Source organism: Dinoponera quadriceps, unplaced genomic scaffold (genome assembly GCF_001313825.1).
Source record: "Dinoponera quadriceps isolate SergipeBrazil2010 unplaced genomic scaffold, ASM131382v1 scaffold1441, whole genome shotgun sequence".
Classification (NCBI taxonomy): Eukaryota; Metazoa; Arthropoda; class Insecta; order Hymenoptera; family Formicidae; genus Dinoponera; species Dinoponera quadriceps.
In genome coordinates, this window is record NW_014555884.1 from 834566 (window position 1) to 861508 (window position 26943).

The window sequence follows — 26943 nt, forward strand, 5'->3', positions numbered from 1 at the left end:
TCCGAAAAGAAGACGGCTTGCGGCCGATAAAATGTACGAGACCAGTCGGGCCGAGGAAGATGGATCTCCACACCACGTGTTGCGCTCTTTTCAATTCTTATTTGTTTCCGGCGAGCGATGCTTCAATAGAGTCTCCTTGATCTTCGTGCCCTCGGTCGAGTTTATTTGTCGAACTCGTGGAATATTTTTGCAACAGCTTCTAAATGCGCAGAACGATTGCGGACGGACTCTTCGAGTCGGATCTGCGAGCGAAGAACTGACCGTAAATAATTTCGTCTGGCCCCTTTTTAGGCGGGAATATACAAATTAGCGAAATTGCGTTATGAAATAATTCTGACGGCCTTCATGAATGTGCTCCCCTTTCGATATTTTCTGGCGCAAACGAGTTTTGGTTATCAGATTACGCGAATTTACGTAATAAGCGATCAAGCGGGTTTTCTCGATGTTTTCTTCTAGTAACAGGAATGTTTTACACGGCAGAGAAGTTTCACGAATTTTAAGAAACTGAAACTTTATAAATTCGTACTTATCAAGCAACAGCGATCATTAACTGCTAGGAAGTATTTAAAATTATTATTTTTATCAGGCAATGTTATTAACGCTAAGGTCAATTGAGCATAATTTGTCTTGCGACTTTATGAAAGTCATGCTTACTATATCCGCAAAGTCCAGGAACTAGGCAAGGCTATCGAAGGGATATCTTTCACTTCTGCGGAAACGCAATATTTCCATTGGGGAAATTTGTCCGATCGATCCCTCTTTATCGCCGCGAACCATCGACGCAAGAATAAGTACCTGCGCACTATTTCACAGAGTATATCCGATCTAAGCGTTTCCGCAAAATCCTTTCGCTCCTAATCACTCTCGAGCATTCTTACCCAGCGCGATCCCATTTATCTTCCTTTCTGCAATTTGTTCGAGCAATTCCCGCTCTCAAGTACCGCGACTTCTCTTTCGGTTCGCAACATTCGTCCGAGGAGGGCAGGAACAATAGTTCCAAGACGCTCGAGACTGTTTAAACCGCCTCCTTCCCTGCCTCCCTCCCGCCCTCCTTCAAGAATCTACCGCGACGTCACGTGTCGAAATTCGAACGTTGGGGCCGCCCGTCATTTTCGCTCGAATGTTTTTCCCTTTCTCCTCCGGCCAAGAGAGGATCTCTTGATCTTGCCTTTCCGTTGACCTTCTTTAGCAGTTCGCGATTCTCGACGGGAATATCGCGCGCCAGTCCGCCCGCTGATCTTCAAACCGCCGGCGACTTTCACTAATAACGCTGGCTTCATACACACTATCACCCGTCGCTTTAATTCGATTTTGAGAGGATCGGTGCCGCTTCCTGTGTCAGGTTTCTCGTACCATCAGGAAACTCGTCCTCGCGCAGACAAGTATCATTTTCGACCGCGCGGACGGGTAGCGTTACGTGACGAGCGAATCATTTCAAGCCGAATTTGAAAAGAGCGCGAAATCAATCTGTCGTGTCTTCATTAGTCGTCTATCTCATTTTCGCAAGCGAAGTTCCCCCTGTACATGTCGCTCGCGCTTCTCGTTACTTTCCACGTTGATACCTCGCCGCTTTTCGTGATCATCCGGCGATCGAGACTCCGCCGGAGTCTCGCGAAACTCACACGAGCGTCACGCAAATAATTTCTCCGGCAGCTCCCTCGCGCTATCGTCCCGTCGATTAATCGAATTATCAGTTCCAATAATTGAACGCCCGCTGCAAGTCAACCGCGACGGCAGAAAAGGCGAAGTGCGACGAGGAATAAATCTCTGGTTTCCGCGTGTTCCATCGGGGCTTTTAATCAGCGAACGAATAAAAGTCTGTTCGGGACTCAGCCGCGCGTTACTCGCGATATCTGCCTCCCTCTGACCTCTTCGGTGGTTCCTAAGTTATTCCGCCGCTGGCGGATCTTCGTACACGTAACCTTAGCGAAGAATAATATCCTCGGGTCGCACTATCGGTATCGAACGAACCTTGAAATCTATTGCGGCGAGCTGCTCGCTCGCGAAGCTCGCGTATCGCCGAGCGTGAAAGTTTGACTGGCCAGCAGCAGCTTTAATGATCAGCTGAGCTCCGAAGAGAGAGAGTTTTGCCTCCCACCAAGACGTTCATCGTCGATCGTGTGCTCGAAGATGCTTGTTGTTCCCAACCTGGGCGCACCTGCACTCCGAGAGGATTTCGTTGCTCCAACGGCAGTGCTTCCGTGATTCTGGGAAAATGCATAATCGTACGATTAGCGAGATATTTTGTTACCGTCGAAGAGAACACGTTTCCTCATTCCGAGATCTTCGTCCCGCGTCTGCTTCGATCTACAGAGAAAGAGGATAGGCTTTCTTTCCGTTTATTTGGATGTTACGATCGACTCACCTACGATTACCAGAGCGATACTATCGCAAATACCTCTCTCTCGCCGTTCGCTCGCACATAACCAGGTGATTTATAGTCCTATCCCGAACGCGTCCTTAAGACAGGTTCGATGCTTGATTGTTTTCGCTTATGTATGCGTCGAGTAAGGTCGAGATTTAACGACAGGACGCGGTTAATGGCTCGATCTTGTTTATTGTTTAGAAGAGTGCACTCGCGTGCTTAGATTAAATATAATTCATCGTCTGGGTTGTATCGTCACCCGGTAAAATAATCCCGCAACAATTCGTAATTTTATTGATTCGATGTGATTTGGACTGTGATTTAACTATGAGTGTGATTGCAACTGTTTTACTAATGTCTTGTTCCAATGTGTGCGATGTGCCTTTAATACTTCCGTTTCCATTTGAAACACGTTAGAGAATTATTTAATTCGATACTCTTGAAGATGTCCAAGTGTTCATACACATATGCATACACACACCTGCTACCTTTGTCGGTCAGTCGTCGTCTTTATGGAAGCAGATTATGACGTCAAGGTGGGTTACAACGAGAATCTTGCGAACGGGAGTGCTCGCAAAATGAGTGCTGAAAGAATCAGGACAGATTTCACTGGTTCGATTATAACGTACCGTTATGTCCTGTACGAATGAATTCTTACCGAAATCGTGAATTACACCGTTCGTTCGATCCGGGCGGAACCTTAAGAGAAAAAAAGTGTTGATTCCGCGATTCGATGTCGCGCGGTCGATTCTCTAATAATGTACATCATTAGAATCGGCGTTTTAACGAGTACGTTGTCAATCAATTCGTATTTAAATACGCGTACATTTATTCTCGACTCATTTTTTCGTTATTATAACAAAGATTTAATTATAATGTGATTGATTTCAATGTTATTTAGAAAGTATTTTCTTAATAATTTATTTATTTTTATTTGCATTTCGTTACTTAATTTTGTAGAAGAAATTCGTCAACGAAAGACAATCCGCCGACATGTTCAGAATCGTCGACAGTGTTCGATCGACAGTGAAAAGCGTCGGAGAAGATCACACCGATCGTGGCTTTTTCGGATTTGCGTTTTTTATAACGCGCAAAGCGGTCGAATCAGCAGCATCACGAGAGGGATATGGAACGCCTTTTATGGAGGCAACTTTCTAAAATATCCATCTCTTTGGGGCCGCGAGAAGAGCGCCCAGAATACCGTAAAAAATATTTGCCCAAGCTTCTGTACGACCGCGATCACTCGCACAAAATGATTCTCCACAGTTCCCTCGGTTGTTGGAAAACTTTATTATTCTCCAATTTGCGCAGACAATCGAGCGGATACGGGCTTACGGCGAAAAGAGATGCAAGAAACTCTTTCCGGATCTGCGCGTAAACGTTACCATTATCGATCGCGTGGTAAACCACGAGGCGATCTTTGTCCATTCGTCTCACCATGAAAACCGCGCGTTATCGCGCTATTAGGTAACACCCGCTGAAGAACTTTCCCTCGAATCGATCGAATTTTCAACAAGCTGATTACTCGTATCCGCACAGAGAAAAAATCAGAAATCGCAAAGTTCACGTAACCGACAGGGAGCAGACGAAAATTCAGTGACGAGAAGTGATGTCTCTGTTGCCACAATCGAAAATATTTGTCTGAAAATTGTATAAAAGGTGTAAAATTACATAAAAACCTGATTGAGCTTAGTAGGAACAGTTGACTGAGCAGAAATCTCTTCTGCAGGAATTTCTTTTTTTCTCGTCTAGTCTCTATTCTTCCTAGGCAACGGTAAATTCAGCTACATGGAAAAACTCTGTGCCTGCCACTAAATGAAAACCAGATCAAATGAAAACTCAATGACAAGAAATGATATCTCTGTTGTTGCAACTGAGAACATTCATGTGAACGTTTGCTGCATTAGAATTCTGTTGAGACAATTGACCGAGCCGAAACCTTATATAGGAATCTTTCTGTTCTTACGTGCAATTAGAGTATTATCACTGAAAAGCAGTCAATAGTCACTAGTGATCATAGTAATTATAAGTATAATACGACAATCAGTAAAATTTCGCTGCAAAAGTCTGTTAATAGCAGAAACTTTTTCCATCGGAAAAATCTAACTGCAGTAGCAATGAAAAAATATATTATTTATTACTTTTTTTTTTTATTATTTTAATCTCACTTTCAAGATATTGTTAATGGTTTTGCCTGGGATATTCATAATTATGTTTAATTGATTTAATTTATATTGTACTTGAAAAATGAAAAACTCTTATCTTGATGTGACTCGAAACCTCTAACTCTTAAGTCTGCTACCATACAAACTACGCCAAATACGACATATGTTTTGAATGCATACACGATATATTTATACATGTATTTTTGTTACGGGACGCATAACAGTGATTTACAGTGAATCGTTCATCGGCCAAAATCAATGAAGTATTAGACAAAAGAGCTAAGTGTGGAGAAATTTCTACTAAAAATTAATGAGTGCTCACTGATTACCGGTAGAGTACTATTTCACTGATTCGGATTGTGAAATTTTCATTAATTCAACTTAAAAGAGCAAGCAACGGAAAACTTAATTACATTAACGGTGTATTATTTGTTCCGTGCGCAACGCGACAGGATACACAGCATCTCGCGTGAGTCCGCATTATGAATAATGATCGTCCGATCCGCCGATGGGATTAATCGTACCGCGCGAATCCGAGTGGATTTATAGACGACAGCATTTCGTATTTCGTCACGGCGTATTCGCGACGCGTTCGCGCGGTACTGTCTCCAAAAACGGATTTGTTCCTCATTCTCGTCAACCAAATGCGGCTACGGCCGTTGTACCCATATCTGGGTCTGATATCCGGTATCTCGCATATCGTTCTCACGTTTCTCGAGTCGTCTCGAGTTTTCGGCACTCGCCGTAGAAAGCCTCGCGTATTCCCTCCGGGCGATTTGCGTCGTGAATTCCTCCACGCGCGTTTTATTGCCTTCCAAGAGAATTTGAGTATGGTAAGCGTATGTTGAGCCGATGTCAATCAAAAACTAACGCCTTTCGTGATACTTGCCAGTAGCGATCGCAATGTGCGTAAGAACGAACCGATGCGAAGCGATTGCGAACTGCGTGTGCAGTTTGCTTCGCGTTCGGTCAGTTTCCCCGGCGAGATGGTTAAACGAGCTAATTGAAACAACGATAGAGAATATAAAAAAGGAACGAGGTGTGTCATACCTCGTTGTGTAAGCCCGGTTAATTGCGTTTTCATAGCGCTTGCGTAAAACGTCGGGTATTCGATCGCTTCTCGCGAATTTCGGTAAATAAAGCAAAATATTTGAAAATACGAATACGACATCGATATATTCGTTTGATTTCGACAGATTCGTGCTTCTAATTTTGATGAATTTAGTTTCAAGCAAGACTGTTGGTGTGCACGTTATTTGTCGTGTCGATTTGCAAGCACTTATCTAGCGATAGTGATAAAAGGACATATATCTTAGAGTTATTATTCGCGCTCGTCCACGGTAATCGACGAGTCTCATGATAATGAACGTAATAAACCGATATTTTCGGCTCAACGATGCGAAACTTCGTGGAACTTAATGCACTCGCGGAGATTGGCTGTTATATTCTGAAAAAAAGCCATTAATGTTGTTGACAACTTATTGGCACCGCTTCGGATAATCATGGCGCGAAACCGCTCCGGTCAGTGTGACAATCTAACTTCGGTGATTGTTCCCGTAACACTATGCCGATCGTGACCGCATAGAAATTATTTGTATTCCGTTTGGCTCTCCGTATAACATCGATTCTGTAATACCGGGCCCGTGTACACGCTCGATTCTGCAACGCGACGTCGAATGAACGCAAATATCGGTGAAAACAAATTACGTAAAATCTCGATCGGATGAAATGATTTGCGAGCAAATTAACGATGCAGATGATGTTAAATCGAAACGTCGGTGAGTCAACTTTGTAACTTTTACGAATCACATTAATATGTATTACGCTCTAATTGCCTCAATGCGTGTGTTCTGTTGAACATTATGTGTTCTGAAATCTTTTCGACTTATAAATTATACGCACGCGTGCATACCGATCGTGTTCTTGGCATTCCGTTGTTGTCACCGTCGTTCGGCTGATTTGATTTTTTAATCCAAAATTAAATTTACGATTCTACAACGCACTCACTATATTTCACACCTTCACCTTGTGCACGCTATATCGAGCCGCTTTCGATCCGAGAGTATATTACGCATATCAAACAGCAACATAAAAACGTGACAGTGACATAAAAGCGTCCGTAATTAAGCATACTAAGCCGGTTGTTAGTTAATGATTGCTAGTAGTGAATGAACTCGACAGTTACATCTTAAAGTTTAGCGAGTAATGTCACACACACACACACAGAGCCGCTAAATCTATAATTTAATACTTTTGCAAGTGTGCCGCTTTTCGAACACTCGTACAATATTCGTGCATGACCACCAAATTTCGACTTCTAATCTTAATTTATATCTAATGTTCTTAACGTCTTATCTTAATTTTCTCACATACCATAACTACAAGCTGTAAACGAATCATTTACTGATTTACCAAAAATGTAATTCGTTGTTATGCTAAATGATATCTAATATAGATAAGCTAAATAACATATAGTTATAAATCTGTCACGACTGGAAGCGAAGAAAATCGCTCGTTTAATAAAGGGTTGTTCGAATTACATAAATGCATTAAGAGGTTGGAATATCTTACGAATAAGGAAGAGCTGAGAAAATGTTTCATGAAGTGTATCGAAGCAATGCACGTTTAATTTTACATCGAATTTCCAGCGGAAAACGTGGGGTTTCACACCCAGAAAAATGTTACATTCAAGTAAATTATTATTCCAATATTTCTTGACGAATGCTTTCTTAGATTAAATAGATTGCACTTGGATCAAGTAAATATTACTTGATCCAATAAAAAATTTGCTAAAGAATATTAGAATAATTATTTATATATTTGAATCAAACCCTTTTTTCAATGTGTTTACCTTTCGAGTTTACGTTACATCACGATGAACTCGCAGAAGTAACAAAGCTAATAGAGGCATCTCGCGAAAGTAAACAGATATAGTCTCATTACATCGCCGTAAACGTCATACAATATAATTATGGTAATCTCAAACGATAATCATGCCCCGGTTTCTGCTATCTATCGCGTAATTGCTGCCATTGAAAAAGCGCGCTAATTGATCGTAACATTGCAGCTCGCGGGAGCGACGAAGGCTATATTATTCCAAATCGCGGGCTCTTCTGTAAAGCGTACGTTCCACCGTGTAATAATTCTGCGTACGCATTGTGTCTCCTCATGTATATTTTTATTATCCCGATCGTAGCGCGGTACGCAGTAAAGGACACAAAGTCACAGAGAGCATTATCGCGAAAGAGAGAAATACAACCGTCGATTAACGTAACGTAGAAATGACTCGATGTGTCGCATTGCGCAGATTTTTCGATTTTAAAACTGAAAACGCGCTCGCATGCGCGTTCGCTTAACGTGATTCTGGAATTATTGTTAAACCAAATTAGATATTTCTGTCTACGTAAGGATAATGTATCTCGAGTCATTTTCGTTTAATCGACTTCCCGAGACGCGAGTCCGCACTCAAACGGCCTGCCCAGAAAACGCTATTGAAAATCGGCGACGCGAACTTGTCAGAGCCTGCGGTCGACTGCAAATTTTCCTCGCGATTTCACTTTCTCCGATGTGGCATAATTGCGCGTGTTACGAATCGTAAATGCTCGATTCCGCGGCACAGCCGCTCGTATAACGAAATCACAGACCGTGTTCCAACGACAATGCGAGACATGCATACGTGTCAAATTATTTTTTGCACATGTACGCAATGCACACATGCACACACATAACGAGTTGAATTAGACGCTCGCGTATCACCTCAGTTGCATGATACGGTATGTATTTCATGGCCATAGGTAACGTGCAACATCGCGACGAAATATTTCCCGAGTGCGTCTTGCAAATCGCGGGAACATAGATGACCTAATCAAACACCGAAGCTCTTACGACATTGAAATTTTTCCTCCCACGTGCGTGAACGAACAGTTGTGTATTCGGACGATGATGACGCAGAGAGAAAGAGAAAGAGGGACGAGCAGAACTTTCTCATTCGCGGAAAGTCCGGGAGTCTCTTACGCGGGCAGGTGCGTAATTCTTTAGGTAATTTATTCGAAGAAGGAGAGTGTTCGTATGAAATGGCGCGATGATCGAGGATTCGTCGTGTGCGTGAGGTCTCTTAAGATGCTACCATTCTTCTTGAATAGTGTATTGCCAAATTTTCTCCCCCCCCTCCCCCAATCTGTCTCAAGAAATAAATATTACCGTGACTACGAATAATTTGTTCAATGACGATTGACGTATATCCTCTATCATTTATTCAACTCGCGCTTCCTTCCATGTTGTGATATCAGACGTACACGAGATGGCTGATAAATGCCGCACTTTCACTTAACTACACATACTACAGCCTAAATTCCCAAGTTTCGCTCTAAGTGCTGTCAAGCGACTTCCGATGTCGTTATTCAATTGTCGTATGCTTTTCCTTGGTCTATCGATCATGACGGCGGGAGATATCTTTTCTTTTCCTTGTTTTTTTTTTTTTTTTTACCGAGAAGCAGTGTGGCGAATAAAGGATTAGGAAAGGACAAAAGATCGCCCAGCTATATTACGTCTTTATGGACCGTCGGTATCCTGGAAAATCATCCTCCCCTCGGCGCAGAATCAATCCTTTCTTCTCGTTCCGTTTCCGAAGGGTATATAGTACCATGCGTGTCTCGTTTTAATTTTTTTATTCAGAGCGTTCACATGCAATTGAGGGTCTTCATCTCTATCTTGTTCACCGTGATCATCTTTGTGCTATCTTTGTTGGATTTTTTCGGGTTTTCAACGTTGCCGAAAAACATCTTCTTCCAGGCGTGGAAGAACTGTATGTTCAGACTCGTGTATATCACAGGATTGTAGCAGATGGAGGATTTCGCGAGGAGTGCCGGCAGCACCGATACGACATTCGACGATATTTCTACCTGCAATCAACCTCGGTCAATCACAAATCGGGTTTGATTACCGGAATGAAAGCATGAAACACGTGATAACGGTGCATGAAACGACCGGTTCTCTTTGCCACTCGGGATACTCACGTAAAAATATTGAATTGCGAGCGCGAGCACGGCATAGGGCATCCAGGCGATCAGGAAAGCTATGATCATCAGCAACACCATTTTTGTGATCTTTGTTTCTCTCTTATTGTTTCGACCTACGATGAGTAGAGTTCACGAAATTTTAATTCAATCGTTACGGTTGGTTAGTGTCGAAAAATTCAGCGTTCAACGTGAAAAATGAACAAAGACTGCGAATCGAAGTTCCAATCGTATTTAGTGATTTTTCCTTTCGTACAAGTGACTTTTACTAGCAGTCGTTAAAAACGTGGAATGAAAAACTCACGGACTCTTCTACTTATATTCCTCAAAGTACGGATGATGCTGTAATAACTGCTAATAATTATCATGACGGGCGCGAAAAATCCAAAAATGAATAAAAAGCCGATGTAAGTATCGTTGTGCATTTCGGGATCGTGCTGCTCCCAAGACACGCTGCAGGATATGTTGCATGCTTCCCAACCATATTTTCCCCAATTGAAAAATGGCGGCAACGACAAGGAGAGCGCGTATATCCAAATTAGAAACGTCAATATATAAGCATGCCTGTAAAAAATAGTAGATTTCAGTGTGACACAGCTTGTACGAGAATAGAATCAAAATGATTATTATAAATAATATTATTATCATACATATCAATATTATTATAATTAATATTATTACGAATAAAATATTAGTAGACAATATCACGATCGTATCTCACTATTGAAAAGAAGACATGGTTTAGTTCATCTCTATCGAATCATATGGAAATAAAGACGCTAAAAGAATGTAACCGATAGCCGTGTAATCTTATCGGACGTTAATCCCACGATTACGCGAGAATGTATCATGCGAAAAGTGATAAAACGAAAGGAAAAATAGAATGTTTCTCAACCAAGCTTTTTTCAGAAACTACTTCACCAATTAATTTCTGCTTCGAAATATTTCTTTACAACATCTGTCGCTATATTTCTTACCACTTTTATGTCAATACTTTCAAATTTTTTCTTTTTACAGCTTGCAAATTCGATAAAATTTAAACCTATTTTGCATGTTTTTTTTTTTGACCGACCGCAATTTTGTTAACAATAAAATTATATTGTTCATTGAAATAGGAAACAACCACATTTATAAAAATTAAAATAAACTTTGGGTCGTTTGTTTCGGATTAGTAGAATGAGCACAAATTTCGGAACAATACAAACAAAATCGTCTCGACAGCTTATATTTAATCAATTATATCTTTTTTTATTATGCGCACAAAACATAAATCTATATTTTTCTAAAGAGAAAAGATGCCTAAACTGTGTGAAAAACATCAATACTTTTGTGTTTTCATTTTGTAGAAAAAAATTAAAAATAGCCTTAAAATCAGCCGTCTAAAGCCATCTAAGGAGAAACCTCTTTCAACTTGTAGCGTAGCAGTTGACTCGTTAGTGGAATAACGGATTTGTCGTTCTAAAGCGGTTTAAAACTTCGTTTGGTCTTCCCGACTACCACCACTTTCTTGTTCGCAACGTAAAGCAATCCCACCGATAACAAGGAGATCATTTTTAATCCATTGTTAATTGCGATAGTATAAGTAAAGGACCTTGGACTAGCGCTGGCGTAGCGATATTGTATTCTCTGTATTATTTCATGTGTGAAAGATGTAATTCGCACATCGAGAACGTTCTCAATGGTAATATAACGCGCAGATCGTGATATTTCCTATATGATTTCCTACGTGCAGAAAGTTTCTCTTGCGCGCGACATGAACTTCAAAATGAGCAATTTTTAATTTCCTTCGCAGAGAGAATATGAAATTGCGCCAATGTTTTCCTTATAATATATTACGTAATTGCACTAATGTGTTTTTTTCTTCTTTTTTGTCATTCGCCTTTGCACAACGAGAGAAATGGGCGACTGACGTAATTAAGATTCATCGCGATCCCGTGCACATTATAATTTGTAGGTGTTAACGACTCCTCACAGATACTTCGACCTCGCTTCCCGGACAGCGTTGCGATGAAAGTGTGCGATGGAAAGTGGCGGAATACACAAATTAATTATTTCGCCGTACTCATCGTTTGTGGTTCATAATTGATACAGTGCGCCATGAAAAAAGAAAGAGAAACAAACAAGAAAATCACGTGCAGGCGTGCGTGTCTCGTATGTTAATCGTGAAATTCTTTTATCAGAAAAGCCGAAATCTATTTTATTTTGACACGCCAATTTCTACCAGCAAAGAGGGATGTTTTACTTTATCGATAACGTCCTCATCGGATGTATCACCAGTAGGAACCTCTCGAATGCCATCACTGTTAAATTACCGATACTGGCAAACCCCATGGTAGTCATAAACCATGCGTACCTAAAGTTAGAAAATTTTTCGTTACCGCGATCACATTTATATGTAATACAAAAATGCAATATTTCTTTTTTGTTTTTAATATTGGGAATACAAATTAGTTCGGTCCGTTTTCAAAAGATGGCTCTGGCTGTTATGAATGTTTCATAATGACAGCTGATTTCGGTGGTTTCAGAGAGGTTAGACATCTGTCAATAATATTCAGTTTATATCGCTTTGAGTTTCATACAAAACCCCTGTTTTTTACAATGTTGAATATGTCAAATTTTGTGTTAACTAAGCAGCATTTGCGAGAGGTTTTAGTTTTCTGCTTTAATTGGAAAAAAAGTGCAGCTGAAGCGCATCGAATGCTTGTAGAAGTTTATGGTGACAATGCTCCAACTGATAAATCATGTAGGGAATGATTTCGACGTTTCAAGAATGGTGATTTCAGCGTTGAAGACAAGCCTCGCTCTGGACAGCCAAAAAAATTCGAAGACAAAGAATTGGAGGCATTACTCGATGAAGATCCGAGTCAAACGCATTGGGCCATCGGTATAGGCTACAATTGATTCGTTTGAGCCGTGCATTACGAGAAAAACGGCCGGAATACGAGCAAAGACATGACAAAGTTATTCTTTTGCATATGATAACGCTCGGCCTTATGTCGCAAAAGTCGTAAAAAATTATTTGAAAACGCTTAAATGGGATATTTTACCGTACCCGCCGTATTCGCCGGACATTGCTCATTCTGATTACTGGTTGTTCCGACGGATGCAGCACGATTTGGCAGGTCACCGGTTTACTTTTTTCGCAGAAATCGAAAATTGGCTCCTAACTTGGATCGCCTCAAAAGACGAGACATTTTTTCGAGATGGAATTCGAAAATTGCCTGAGAGGTGAGAAAAAGTAGTAGCCAGCGATGGACAATACTTTGATTAATCTGTTCATTCATTTTGTTCTGAAATAAATGCATTTTTGACTACAAAAAACGGACCGAACTAATTTGTACTCCCAATACAATGATATTATTTTTTATTATTTCTCGCAAATATAATATATAAAATATAAAACTTGAAGATGTCAGTCATCATTCGATTCGTTCGTTCGTTTTATATAAGTGAATAACGATATGTACCACTGACACATATTGTAGCTCCAGTACCACATACCGGCGATCGCCGACACCATTGCGATAGGGTTCCCCAGCACAGCTACTAACAGATCTCCAATCTGTTACAATGGACAATGCGACAGACATTAGAAGCATGCTCAGCATGGAAATGACAGATCGCGCTTATCTTAGATCGCGTTTCTCTTAGATTATCGCACTAACTTATTTCCATAATTATTTCGCGCTGACTTATAACCGAGAAATACGATAAAAAATAATGATGAAAGCCAAAGGGAAAATATTTTTTTGTTGCGTGTGCACGCAGCCGAGTATACAAACAATCCGCCGTATGATATCGTGGAGAGTAAAAGTTTGCTGGACTATATATAAAAGTAGAGCAATATTGCGTATAGCATTGAACTGGAACCCGCGAGCGAACTTTATAATTCACGTTTTATAACTATGTTTCAAAAAATTGGCGTAACGGAGTCGCGTCGAACACAAGCGTTCAAAACAAGTCTGCCTGACCATTTGCCTTTTTTGTAAAAATTCTTTTTCAAAGATCCGGAGCGATCAAAAGATAGGTATGCGTGCATGTTGTCCGGAAATCATAAACTCGTGTTACGGCAAATTCACTTGGATGCGCTAATGCGCACTGTTGCACACTAAAGGCTGTCGTACGCAAATACGCAGGCAGATATACGAGTGGTTGAACCGGGCGAGGAACTCGAGGAAACGAGTTATTGTTTAGCGAAATATATGTTATGTATTTGATTGACGTTAGTTCGTTTACGCGTTTTGAAACTTTTCTAAAAATTAATTAAAACATATTATGATGTGGTGTGTGTTTGTGTGTATAAAATAACAAGTTTGCAACACATCGGAATTTTCCTTATTACATTTTTATTTTATTACTTTTTCGTGTTTCGAAACGTTCGCTACTTAAATAAATTGCTCGTGGCGACTAGAACGTAGATAATACTTCCGAAATTAATCATGGTTACGCAGCACACACATACGGTATCTTATTAAACAAGTCAGATTTTTCCCGCAATATTGTCGTGTGATACGATTATTAAACTGAATTATTCATATCAAATGCGAAATTGGTACGTGTTAATTGTACATACGTGCTAATATACGACGCGAATCATATGAGAAAGAAATTTATTCTCTCGTTCAGTGCTGGCTTAAAATTTCGAACTCGTATAATACCAATAACTCTAATAATAGAGCGAGATTCAAAATCTCTACGAGAGAGCGATACTCACGGCCATGTTGACGAGCACGACGTTGTTGGGCGTCCAAAGTACATTCGCGTTCTTAACAACCGTAAGAATGACCAACAGATTCAGGATGAAACCAAAGAAACCGATGAAACCGAGCACAATCGCTGCGAAAATGTAAATACCGGACGATGCTTGCGCGACGGTCGAATTGTCCGGCAGGTCGGTGGTCAAATTCAAAGACATACTTCCGGTATTGTACTTCCGGTCACGGAAGCTTTGTTCTACGGTTGCTGCGAGCTCGACAGAAGCGACAAGCGGCGAGAACGCACGGTCGCAAATCCGACTCGGTCGCATTAATCAAAACCAGTGACGGAGTTTTAAAGTCACGCTGGCCGAGCCACTCGTTGGTTGTCGTTCGCGACGCGCGCAACCACCCCCCGCAGCGCGAAAAAGCAATATGCGCGCGAGCCGAGTTTCGGAGTTTCTTCGTTAACGTGCCGACCGCATTATTCCATTCATCTGAATTCGAGAATTCGAGATTTCGTTCGCACTCAATCAATCCCGAGTTCGAACTTTTCGACGCGATGATGAGAGCATTATTCCACTCGGCGAACTCGATAGCTTCGTGGTTGTATTATCGTCGACGTTTGTCGTAACTCGCTAACGAAGCTTTCGATCATGTAAGTCTTCTCTAAGAGCGGAAACGTGAAAAGTTGCACGTGAGTTCGACGAGTTTGGCGTCATGTGACTTCTTGAACGAAGGAAAGGTGAAACTATTCACCGTTCGCGTTGAAACTTGCACGATCGCCGTCCTGAGCGAACTTCGTTAGCGAATCGCGGCGAACGTAAGCGATAATATAACCGCAAAGTTCCTGGGCTCGCCGAAAAGAATAATCCCTTCATTATCGCGTCGAAAAGTCAGAAACAAGAGCAAAGTTATGATCGCTACCCTTATTCTCTCAAGTTGATCCAATGAAAATGTCACTAATTGAATTAGTGGAACAATATTGTACCGATAATCAGCAAGTATTCACTAATTTTTAATGGAAACTTTTTCATTTAACTCTAATATTGATTTTGGCCAGTGAGAGATTCACTGCAAATCGTTGTTATCTGTTCGGCAGCAGAAATATATCTACATATCTACATACATATCTACATAGATATATGTATTCAACTATATATCGTATTTGTCATATTTTATATGGTAACAGGCTCAAGAGTGAAATATTCTTTATTATGTTTAATTGATTTAATTTATTTGAAAAGCACCCTTACAGGATTTGAAATCTCTAAATTAGTATAAACGTGCTTTTCAAATAAATTAAATCAATTAAACATAATAAAGAATATTTCAGGCAAAATCATTGACAGTATCTTAAGAGTGAGATTAAGATAACAAAAAAGAAGTAAGAAATAATATCTTGTTTTCACTGTTTCTGCAGTTAGATTTCACCGATGGAAAAAGTTGCCGCTATTAACAAACTTTTGCAGCGGAATTTTACTGATTTGCAGTGTTATATTTGTAACCATAATCACTAGCGACTATTGACTGCTTCTTAGTGATAATACATTGATTGAATTTTAGATAGTTCTTCGTCTTCGTGTGATTCTATTTTCAGGGAGAAATCAAGGTAGGCAGGCTTCGGTTGGGCAAACGTCGAGCAGAACTGATTCGCGATTTTCGTCACCTCGGTGGACTGAGAAAATTCGCGGGATGACGAGTGTCTCTCCGGTTGCGAAGTTTTTACACGCACAACTCGATACGCTCGCTCATTGTGTGGTTCTAATAATCGCGCGGCCTCGCGCAGATGAAATTCTACCGGCTTCTCTCGAGCTCGCTCAGGTTACACGGCTCTCCGTATTATCTTACGAGATAATTGTACTTTTCCGTAAGAACGCAACGGTTCTTACGTTCCTCGTTTACTCCGATCGATTCGATCCTACGATCTGTCAGGGGAGAGCACCGGGACTCTCGCTCTCTCTTTTTCTCTCGTCGTGTTTTTGTTATTCCGTTGCTGAAACACATTCGTCGGAAGTCCTCGAAGAGCTGTGGAAAAACTTGCTCGCGGTAAATTACACATTAACAATATACAGTTCGCCGTTAAAGCGTTTCTTCTCCATGGTGCTCGACGGCGTCATGGGCGATTAAAAGCGTGACGAAGCTCGACCATCGAGCTCGGGCTTTTTATCGGGAACGATTAGGTCTCGATTTCTGCCTGTCACGTCGATTCCTGTCTGAAATTTTAATTAGAGATCACGCGATCCTCGACTGACTTCTCGTTGAGAAATAGTGAACTTGGTATTTATCCAAGTGGCTGTGGATGAAACGATTCAGAGCGCTTCGTTAGTTATCATTCGATTGTGTTAGATTCGATGTTAGAGGTCAAAGCCTATTATTTTTCCAAAAAGATTATGCTCATTGATCATGATCTCTGATGAATTAAATTGATAACATATCAGATTGACAGGATAAATCTACAGAACTTCCTGCGCGTTACATTCGTTACAAGCCTTTTCCAAACGATTATCGCTGGTCGCTCGTTACGTGTACGATGTATCTTTTATCAAAGAAACGTAAGCCGATTTTTATATTTCGCTTTTTTCTACTTTCAATTTTCAGCTGCGCTGCAAATTGAAAAGCTCGTTGCAAATATTCAATCGATGTTTTTTTTTCTACTGAATCGAAATTACCGTTTGCCGATGAACGCCACAGATAGCTTTGCGAATCGTTTCGAAATATTCGCGAATATTTCGCGTCATACCAAGTTCAACAAATCAATAACGTGATACGCTGCTTCGCAAATAAATTGATTTGTTTTTCGTTGTTATACAGTACCATGCAAATATAAATTTATTTTTTCCTACAAACGGAGGTATCATTATTTATCGAACAATGAATTAATTCATTGCTGAAAAAAAAGTTGTGGCTTGTGTACTCACAAAGAGACTTGTTGAATTTTTACTATATACCTCGTAATTTTCATATACCCTGTCGGGCTGACAAATAACGCGCGAATATATATACGTAATACTCCGGTGTTTTATAAACAAAAGGCGATATTCTTTATTCGCTTTGTTCATTGATGAAATCGCGATGTGTCTGACCAAGTACATATCCGTATATTTAAATTATCTCTTAAAGTACAAAGAATTTTAACGGCAGTGTTTATATGCTTTACATATCCTCGGTGTCGCTATCCGAGTCCTCAGCTATCGCCTGCCGCGCCTTGTTCTCGGCGTCGGCCTTTATTTCAGCCGGTACACGCTCGTGCCTGCCGTTCGTGTGCGCACCGACCCAGCTCATCTCCAGTTCGAATTGCTTGTCCTTCAATTCGTCATGTACAAGGTAGATGATGCGAGCAGCTTCCTTTACTAGCTCCTTGCACGTCATCTCCGATAACTTCAGCTTCTCAATCTCTGTCTTCGCTGATTGTTTCGCTTTACCTACGCCACAATATATATATATATGTATGTTAAATCCAGGTTTTTTATACAAAACATTTCCAATGTTTATATCATAACTTCACTCACCTACTGCGCAACCGTAATAACCATACGACACCCCTGACGGGTCTATCATATACATTGCTGGACCATCAGTCTCATAAGCGCCGAGTAAAACAGAGCAACCGTATGGACGCACAGCAGAGTACAAGGTATACGCGTGCATGTACATAGAAACTCTCTCATTGAGATATTTCAGAGGAATACCGACTCCATATTGTGCCTTGTAACTTGAGGCTTCTCCCCTTGCCGTCTCCGCAATCTGTCTTGCGTCCGATATTATACCGGACACTGCCATACCAACGTGCTGATCTATGTTGAGTATGCGTTTGTTAGCACCTGGCTCGTAGAGTTTGGATGTTACTATCTTCTCAACGGCGAACACTACGCCGTCTTTGCCCCGTAAACCAATAACTGTCCTACAAATGCGATCAATTAGTGCGCAATGTTAAATATTAAGCATTGTACAAAGGTACTGTTCAAATCCACTTAACCTAAAAACGCACCAAAGTTAGAACAAAGTTGAGATATTTACCCTCCGTTTTCTACGGCTTTCTGAGCGTACTCCACTTGAAACACACGTCCGTCCGGTGAAAATTGCGAAGCGGAGAGATCATACTGAGGGAAAGATTGAGGTTAGGTTTAAATGTCAGTTGCATAAACAGCGCATTTTATAAGCATATCTTGCGAAAATATACGTTGTACTTACTCCTGTGCCTATCGAACTCATTTTTCAGAGAAGATATGCAAACGGCAAGACTCGAAATGTGAAAAATTGTTTACACGTCTATCGCGACGTGAATAGGCGAAAATCAACCGACTCGGCAATCCGTAGTCACGGCGATTAGGTTAGGTTTGTTCGCGTTGCGTGCACTTTTGACACTGGGTCTGTTCGTTTTCGCTGCACTGCTGAACTAGTGCAATAAGTTGAAATGAGAAAACATGTACTTGTCTCGCACAGTTTAGTAGCACTAGTAGAACAAGCATTTCCGCGTCCTGTGAGCGGAAGCTAATAGCCAAACTTTATATTTAAGACCGTTTCGAGTTTATTTTCAGATGTTGTACGGATCTCATGACATACCGGTCTCAGCATAAAACTCATATCAGATTACGGATTAGGGATTTAATTGAATTTAACTAATTGATGTAAAGTTAACTAAACTCAAGTTTAGTGAAATTTAGTGAATTCTAGACTGTTTGGTTAAATTCTAATCTCAATCTCAATCTTTAATCCATAATCTGATACGGGCTTTAGGTGGCGCATGCAAGGATATCGAAACTCTCATAATCAATTGTAAAAAGTATCGATTCCTGCATCGACTGACCTAAAATTATAATAATCGTTTAAGTTTCAACTTTGAATCTTTTCGTAACTACTTGGTATATATGATCAATTATTAAAATATATTATAATAGTGCTTACAAACGTGTTATTGAAAAAATGAAAGAGTTAATTAGACTATTTGGAAAAGAAAGATCCTTCTGAGTTATTGTTGATTTATACTATTTGGAAAACTGAAGTATACTATTCGGTAACGAGAGGTTAGACGAACGATGCCGCAAGAAATGAACATTTTATGTTGTTACTCGTGCAAGATGTACCAAGTAAGAGTGAAAAAATAATGTTGCCACACTTGAAATTTGCTATTACTCGCAGTATTTAATTCTTTCAGTATTTTTATAGGTACATATAGTTAAGAAAGCACGTAAATGGCAGTGTAAGTTGTGCAATAAGAAGCAGTCTATCAAACAAGTAGGTGCTTGAAGACAATGTTGTTGACAATGATGACTGCAATAATTTATTATGGTTTCAATATGTTATTTCATTTTATTGTTCCATTTCCTAGATACATTTTCAAGGATCTGGAAAAGACTGTCGTCTCTATGTCCAACGATTAAATTCTTTGAAAGCAAATGCTACATCATTCTCTGCTGTAGCTTCAGAACAAGATGACAATAACATTTATTACAACTCATCTCCAAATAATTCTCAGATGTCAGACTATAGTAAAATTGTGGAAAACAAATGGGCCAAATACTTAGATTCGCCAAAAAAAGAACAACCATCTGATACAAAAGATTCATCTTCTGAAAATATTTGTGAAGCTGAAGATATAATGTTAGGTGAGGAATTTCTATGCAATGACAGAAACAATGATTTTTGTAACTTTGACGATATTATGGATGATTCTGATTTTGAAATTGAGGATGTTGCTAAGGATCATGAGACGAAAGATCCTTATTCTTTAAGTTGTGGTACAAATTCTGATGTTGATCAACGTGATAATTTACGAGATAATAAATCCAGCAAGAATCATGATAATGTTACCAGCATTTTCGAAACTTATGATGACTTAGGTAATCCTCTTGATTTTTAGCTTCTATAGGATTGATAAAAACGATATCTCAAATAAATATCTAAATTGCAATTAATTTTCTGAAAAGTAACATTTTATTATAGAATTCAGTACGTAAAACATTCAGGAAAATATTTGTCGAATTATTTCTTTCACAGATTTTTATATCCTACAGAATTTCAAATAAACGCTTAAATTATTTACTTACTTCACACATATATATACGATAGAGTTTTTGGTAACTGAATAATATTTTTAATTTAATGTCTTCTATATTTTAAGAAATATTCTTTTTCTAAATTGTATGTGGCATAGATACTTTGTTTCTTTCTGCTATATTTTCTTTGTCAAATAAAAGTAAATGAGTAATGGTTTAATATGCAGGACTTTTCTTTAGGTAAGGTAGAATGCTGATTGAAAGATTAAAATTATTGCTGCTATACACAAAAGCTTGCATTCTTATACAGTATTACGATTATATTCTCGACATAAAACTAAATTCATAAACTATTGTGAATTTCTCTTTTGTGCATGGAATTATAAATACTTTACAAAACCATTCCTATTAAGACCATGCTTCTCAAGCAGCAATATAAGGATTGAATATGTATATATATATATTTTTTTTTAATATAAGTGCCTACAATTATTTTCTTTTTTTAAGTAATTATATTAATATACATCAACAGCATCCTACTTTCTCCTCAACGTATATAGTACATTACTAATAATTATTTTTCTACTAAAACAGCTGTGTATTTGCTAAAGTAATATAAATTTATATGTATATTATACGCATTAAAAATAAAATCGACAAAGATCCAAATGAGAATGTTATTACAATAATATTTACACTCTTTGGATGATCTTAAAAATTTAACTAATGTGCTCGGATCATCCGTACCCGCTCTAGAATCAATATCAATGTTGTACAATCAATATCAATGTAAATTCTTTTTTGGCAGTGCGTTATGAGAGCAACCATATCTTTTATTGCGCGAAGGCAATGGGAGAGCTAAATAAAATGGCAGCATCTGGTAAACGTTATACTTTCTGATTGTTGTACAAATAATCGCGGGAACATTGCAGTTGGCAAGGGAAGATCAAATCCTTTTCCGTTTTCGTTGTGCGTTCGCAGTCTTCTATTACACAGCTGATTTCAGTAATTTACTGTAAGAAAATTTTTTCAGCGAAAATGATTGTTTATATTAACTTTACGTCTTCGCGTCGATTTAGTCGAAGTAAAAACATTTTAATAACACTATCATCTCTCTCTTTCTGATTAATTCACACGGAAATGCCATTAATATTAGCCGTTATTATTCGTGCATGAGCGCACGCGTGACGCTTATCTCGAACATTTTTCCAAAAACTAACTATAATCGGATAAGTTATTTGCATGATACAATCCTTCGCGTAAATATTTCGCGTCTCCAAAGAGTAAATAAATTAACAAAAAAATGTGTACGTACGAAGTAGAATTATGTATCTATCTACGTCTCTATATCTTCCTCTATTCTAAAAATTGATTATTCGCAATCCCAATCGTGGTGTGTGAAACTTATTATTTCGCGTATCTATAAATTCAAACGCGTCCCACATAGCGCGTGTGAAACTCTCACGCGGTATATAGTTGATTTCAGAACGGTTTGAACAGTTTTTCTCTATACAGCGTAGTCCAATGAGAGAACATAACTTTTGAGAATAAATAAAAAATATGCCCTCTCATTGGCTGCTTACCAAACTATTGCATCGAGAAAAAAGTGTTTAAATCGTTTCGAAATCAAAAATACACACGTTTGCACACGCTTTTTCCGTGAAGTTAGGTATTCATCAAATGGCCATGATTGTGAGCCATTACTGACTTGCGTAGTAATCTTTTATGGCAGAAGCCGCAGTGATAGTATACGAAATATCCGAAAAAAGTGCAATGAAAAATTCAAGGCAAACGTAAGTATTTGTATTATACTGTTATCTCCATCGGATAAAATAACAGGCTACTATTTACACCGAGTACTGTCACTCGACTTTTGTCGTAACCGATTACCTTGCAAGTTCGTGAACAATGATTCGCGATCATGAACATTTTACGTTCTCCCAACTTTATCGGAGAAAACGTGTGCAAACGACTGTATATATCCGATACGATCGCCACAAAATATATCAGGAACACACGCGATATGTGGATGATGAAGATCTAATGGAATCAAAATGTCTCATTAATTTAAATATCACCGTGGTCTTCGTTATTTATTAGTAAATAAATTAGATTACTAAATGCATTGCGAAATCAACGTATACCTAGGGCAATTTGTCACGCGATTGTTGAAGCGTATAGAAAAAAAAGAAAGATGCATTATCGATCAGTATGGGTGTCTGTGCCGAAAATTCGTTGAATCTTGATGATGTCGCCAATTACTCTGCCAGCTTCTGCTGCGCCTACTCCAGACGCTAAAATAAAAAATGATGAGCGTTATTGCATTGAGCGAATACTTCATCAAATTAAAGCAAATTTCAAAGACGATTAGATCCTCGAACAGATCGACGCTACGTTACATTATTCCGCATAAATTACGGCTGATGTATTTTTTGGAGAAAGTACTTACTTCGGCAACTTCTTTCGCTTTTTGCTGGTCGTGCTGCTAAGTCCGTCCTCGCGCATAATTTGCAACGTCGAAGGTATGAATCTACCTTCTTCTGAAATATTTCGTCAGGCTCTTAGTACTTGAAACTCTCAGTATGTTGTGTGTTCAGGTTTACGAAACGTACCATACGGGTCGCTGTACTTTCTCTTCGTGATTCGCTGATGCTGCTGATATTGCGGCAGAGCCTCCCTAGCGCTGCCGACCGTGCAATCCCTCGTACCTTTGCATCCCTTCAAGTGTTCCAATTGATCGTGCAGATAGGATCTCTCGGTAAGTGTCAAAGACGACACTCTGTTCCATTGTTCGAACGGGTCTGAAAGAGAAAATAGTCTCTAAGCCTGCGAGCCCTTAATCAATAGTCAGGCTATATCAAGACAGCTAAATAATTCATATTAAAACCGACAAAGTTTAATTAAGAATTCTCCGAAAGACGAAAATTCCATTTGGATGAAATCGAGTGAAATCGATTTCTCGCCGCACACTCACTCACCGATCCTCAGATTGTAAAATGTTACGAGTCCCGTGGTGAACTCGCAGTAGAGGAAATTGTGCGTGACGTTGATCGTGCGTACGCACGAGTACGTGTTGTTGTTCGCGTTCATGCAGAAGCAGAACGGGCCAGCGCTCCACAGCGGTGCGGTGCGCCAGTGATCGTTGTCGTGCTCGAAGCAGTTCATCTTCTCTGTCAGACACTCCTTCTCTAACTTAGCCTTCTTCCGCAGCTTCCGTTCTTTCTTCTTCAAACGTTCCTCCTTCAACCTCCGTCTCTCTTCCCTCGCGATCTCCTTCTCGTCTTTCTTCGTGTCGGGCTCGCAGTAGCACTTGTACCGCGGTTCCAACGAGCCGTTTTGCGCCGCCTGTGACCGGCCGTTGTTCGCGCTCGCACCTACGAGATCGAGAGTTGTGCGGTAGAAAGCTTCGCTCGAGAAGCAGGGAAACTTGAAGAGAACCGTCTCTTTTAATTTCTAGCAGTGAAATTTCACTCGACGAATGGAGTGACTATCGATCACTCGGATTCGAGTGACTTTTCACTCATTTCGAGGGAATCCTCCACTCTGAATCGTCGAGTGAATATCTTCACTCGAAATTGAAGAGCGAATCTGAGGGAAATATTCAATATTTATAATATTTATGTTTTAAGAGAATCAACAATTTGCTCATATGATCAGAATTAAGGCTGTCGATTTCGACTCTCTCTAATTATTTATGTCGATGCGAAAGTTTATTTTTAATCAAAATGTACACACAGCATTTATTTATTTTCAGAAATACAATCAATCAATTAAGTATGCATCGTTTTATTCGAAGACTTGCTATCTCTATGGTAGCTACATGATCCCACGTTTTTAGGAATTCTGGGATTTCTGAACGAAGAACTTATTAGAAAACGGAACGAATTTTTCAACGAAATATTTTCTCATTATTATTTTCTGCATGTCGGGGTAATATCCGTAAATATAAATGCCTGAGTAATCGGATATTTAAACCTATGGATATTACCCGGGTATCGAAATACTCGGATTATACCGACAGCACTAGTCAGAATTCACCGTAAGCTTAAGTGAAATATTTACTCTTGCGATTTCGATTTGGCAATATTTTCACTTGATCACTTCGAGTGAAAATACTGCCACCCTTCACTGGTTTTGAATGAGATTTCACTCCAGGAAATTTAAAGAGCACAATTGTCTGATTCGTTGCGTACCTTGTTTGTGCCTCCTGCCGGGAGCCTCGAGGATCGTAACGTCTATCCTGGCTGGGCCGAGGACCCCCGACGTTCTATTTTTCTGCACCTTGGTGTACTTCCTCAAGGACTGCGTAGTAGTCATCGTCAGTGGTGTCGTGCTGACGGGCGTATTTCGCGATCGATCGGGACTCGCGGCTTTACCGTTCACCGGGCTGCTCGTCATTCGCGTCACGGTGGTCGCCGGTGGTTCGGTCTCGGCGGTTGGTTCCGCGTTGCGATCCGCGTTCTGAAGATCGTTGCCGCTCTGGGACGCGGCTCCTTGTCGCACGGTGGTGGTGCGCTCGGTCGCCGTGACGGGCACGGTCGAGAAGCCGCGGTCGTCACGAGTCGAGACGTCCTGCGTGGACGATGTTGTCTCGTTGGTGTTGTCGGTCACGTTCACTTGCGTCGCACGCGGCGCCACGCCGTCGTCGTGCACGCTGTTCGTCAGCAAGGTGTTGTTCCGCCGATGATGATGCGGCTTCCTACGCCTCTGCGGCTTGTCCTCCTCGGTCTCCGTTCGGTTGCTGGACGTTTCCTTCGTCTTCTGCCGACGTGCTGGTTTCTTCGACTTCGTCGTCGACGAGCTGGTAGTCGTCGCGGCCGGTATCTCGGTCGCACCGCTGGTCCCGGGAATCTCCGCAGAAATCGTGCTGTGTTTGTCGAGCCGTTCCTTCGTCGCCGAGATCCTCTCGTCAACCGCACCAGTCTCTGTTGCAATCGGCTCCGTGGATGTGCTCGTGACACGCTCCGCGTTGGCGTGAGTGGTCTTGTCGTATTTCTTATGGTGGCGACTCGCGTGACCCTTCGGCGGGTGGTGGTAAAGTCGGTGCGAGCCGCGGGATTCTTCCGCGTCGGCGAGCTTCTCCTCGTGGTCCGCGAGGAATTGTGGCCGCTTCTTCATCAGGTGCCGGCGAATCTCCTATGATGTAGTAACAAGAATTAATAGTGTCTAATCCGGAAATGAGTCTCTGAATTAAGAAAAGAGAAATATAACAAGTTGTTGGGTGCGTGGAAAAATTCGAATCTTTTTTTCCGCAGGTTTTCGCTGTTTTCTATACGGGAGCAACTCATTTTTCTCATTTCTCACTTATTTAGAAACACTTCACTTTCTCTCACCTTTTCAACGAACCGAAAAAAAGAGACAATGCCCATTCGGAGTACACCTGACTGTGTTTTCTTTAAATTGCATATTATTGAATATTATTAAAATTCGAATTCCAAAAGTATCATGTGTAACTTTTTTCTTCCTCACAATTCAAATTTTGCTCTCTTCATTGACGTTCTTTGTAAAATCAGGCCTTTTAAAATCTCTCAGAGAAATAGTATAATATAGATAAGCAATTTAGCGTAAATTATTTAGGAAAGACTCACTTTATATTCTCTTTTTTTAAAACTGACTCATTTTTCTTACTTCTCCAAAGATGAAACTCATTTTACCCACTATTTTTGACAGCTAAACCGCTCCCATATCTGTTGTAGGTCAAAAGACTAAAAGCTTTCGTATACATTTTTTATTTTGACACGGCTTACTTTCAACGATTCCAGTTGCTCTCGCATTTTCCGTATTTCCTGCTCGATCTCGCGCCTCGAGATCCGCCACTCGTTAGGATCATGATACACAGCCTCGGTGCAATTGACACCACCTTTCGGTAAGACTAGGCATTTCGGTGTCTTCACTACCTCAGACGAATGACGGGCTTGAGTTTGCTGTCGACGGAATGGCAATTTTCATTTTATGAAACACAAATCAGACGATCGAGCGATTTTCGATGGTTACCTTCAAGTCGTCCAATTCCTCCTCTATGCTCTCCATGATCTTCGTCACATGCTCGATGGTGTCTTTCTTCGTAACGCTCCTCCGTACTCTCCGGTGCCTCTTGATCACGTCGTCCACGTTCAATCGGCCCTTGACGACTTTGTCCAACGTGAGATCGAAGTCGTCGAGCGAATAGCCGGAGATCTTTTGCTCCAGGTAGTCAGGGACGAGCGAGTCCTTCCTGTCGACGCTATCGTCGTCGATTCTCGTTCCATTTCCGCGCGTACTCCTGAGATAATAATAAAGTAACACGTTTTTTTCGGACTCTGCGATACCTTTGCCGATTACTTTCGTACCTCGCTCGCGCACTCGTGTGCTCTCTCTTCACCTGCTGCGTTAGCAGATTCACCTCCCGCAGAAAATCCTCGTCATCCTCCTCGTCGATCGCTCGCCTGTCACGTTCCTCCTCCACGTCGAAATCGGCGTCGAAATCCTCATCGATCTCCCGATTCAACACGCTATCGTTGGACACTTCTCGTTTGCCTGCGAATGAAATTACATTTCACAATAGATTTTAGAAAAATTTCAAAATTTACACGTTAGAGTTACATTACAATGTAATATAAGAAATGATAACTTTAACATTTTTTTACCGTAACATTTATAAATTATTGTAACTGTTCAAATTCTAATATCGCGCCTTTTGTTTGCGCCTTACTGTTTTTAATTAAC

At 40.4% G+C, this 26943-nt stretch overlaps 5 protein-coding genes across 8 annotated transcripts in view; 2 read left to right on the forward strand and 3 right to left on the reverse strand.

Annotated features, from left to right (window-relative positions):
* The window catches only part of LOC106745688, a 39382-nt gene that overhangs the window by 7249 nt on the left and 5190 nt on the right, over positions 1–26943 (forward strand). The window lies entirely within an intron of this gene.
* On the reverse strand, positions 8159–15499 carry LOC106745685 (rhodopsin-like). The gene is made up of 6 exons (XM_014621524.1): positions 14260–15499; positions 13013–13107; positions 11788–11898; positions 9850–10109; positions 9546–9661; positions 8159–9431 (listed from the first exon to the last, which is right to left on the reverse strand). Exons 1-6 carry the CDS (start codon positions 14569–14571, stop codon positions 9210–9212), a joined length of 1116 nt encoding a protein of 371 aa, XP_014477010.1. The 5' UTR covers positions 14572–15499; the 3' UTR covers positions 8159–9209.
* On the reverse strand, positions 16897–18593 carry LOC106745686 (proteasome subunit alpha type-3). Its single transcript, XM_014621525.1, has 4 exons — positions 18434–18593; positions 18260–18342; positions 17752–18143; positions 16897–17664 (listed from the first exon to the last, which is right to left on the reverse strand). The coding sequence occupies exons 1-4, from the start codon at positions 18452–18454 to the stop codon at positions 17396–17398; spliced, it is 765 nt and encodes a 254-aa protein (XP_014477011.1). The 5' UTR covers positions 18455–18593; the 3' UTR covers positions 16897–17395.
* LOC106745687 (UPF0544 protein C5orf45 homolog) lies at positions 18983–20458 on the forward strand. The gene is made up of 3 exons (XM_014621526.1): positions 18983–19329; positions 19409–19477; positions 19572–20458. Exons 1-3 carry the CDS (start codon positions 19279–19281, stop codon positions 20100–20102), a joined length of 651 nt encoding a protein of 216 aa, XP_014477012.1. The 5' UTR covers positions 18983–19278; the 3' UTR covers positions 20103–20458.
* LOC106745684 (extracellular sulfatase SULF-1 homolog) overlaps positions 20154–26943 on the reverse strand; it is an 83561-nt gene continuing 76771 nt past the window's right edge. For 2 of the 4 annotated variants that reach the window (XM_014621523.1, XM_014621522.1), the window contains exons 10-17: positions 26568–26754; positions 26233–26500; positions 25986–26162; positions 24432–25374; positions 23217–23612; positions 22851–23039; positions 22688–22775; positions 20154–22532 (exon numbers count right to left, since the gene is read on the reverse strand). In XM_014621523.1, coding sequence (XP_014477009.1) covers positions 22445–22532; positions 22688–22775; positions 22851–23039; positions 23217–23612; positions 24432–25374; positions 25986–26162; positions 26233–26500; positions 26568–26754 — 2336 coding nt within the window. In that variant the 3' untranslated portion in view covers positions 20154–22444. Of the gene's footprint in view, positions 22533–22687; positions 22779–22850; positions 23040–23216; positions 23613–24431; positions 25375–25985; positions 26163–26232; positions 26501–26567; positions 26755–26943 lie in introns of all 4 variants that reach the window. The other 2 variants (XM_014621521.1, XM_014621520.1) reach the window with 1 other exon arrangement.

Excerpts from the sequence above, each read along its gene's own strand:
- LOC106745686 (XM_014621525.1), bottom strand. The coding sequence starts at position 18,454 with ATGAGTTCGATAGGCACAGGA. Across the intron at positions 18,343-18,433 it reads TGAGTTCGATAGGCACAGGA|TATGATCTCTCCGCTTCGCA; the intron begins GTAAGTACAACG and ends TCTTTCCCTCAG. Across the intron at positions 17,665-17,751 it reads TTATTACGGTTGCGCAGTAG|GTAAAGCGAAACAATCAGCG; the intron begins GTGAGTGAAGTT and ends ATTGTGGCGTAG.
- LOC106745687 (XM_014621526.1), top strand. The coding sequence starts at position 19,279 with ATGCCGCAAGAAATGAACATTTTATGTTGTTACTCGTGCAAGATGTAC. Across the intron at positions 19,330-19,408 it reads ACTCGTGCAAGATGTACCAA|GTACATATAGTTAAGAAAGC; the intron begins GTAAGAGTGAAA and ends GTATTTTTATAG. Across the intron at positions 19,478-19,571 it reads AGAAGCAGTCTATCAAACAA|ATACATTTTCAAGGATCTGG; the intron begins GTAGGTGCTTGA and ends TCCATTTCCTAG.
- LOC106745685 (XM_014621524.1), bottom strand. The coding sequence starts at position 14,571 with ATGCGACCGAGTCGGATTTGCGACCGTGCGTTCTCGCCGCTTGTCGCT. Across the intron at positions 10,110-11,787 it reads ATGAGGACGTTATCGATAAA|GCATGCTTATATATTGACGT; the intron begins GTAAAACATCCC and ends TATTTTTTACAG. Across the intron at positions 9,432-9,545 it reads TCGCAATTCAATATTTTTAC|GTAGAAATATCGTCGAATGT; the intron begins GTGAGTATCCCG and ends GGTTGATTGCAG.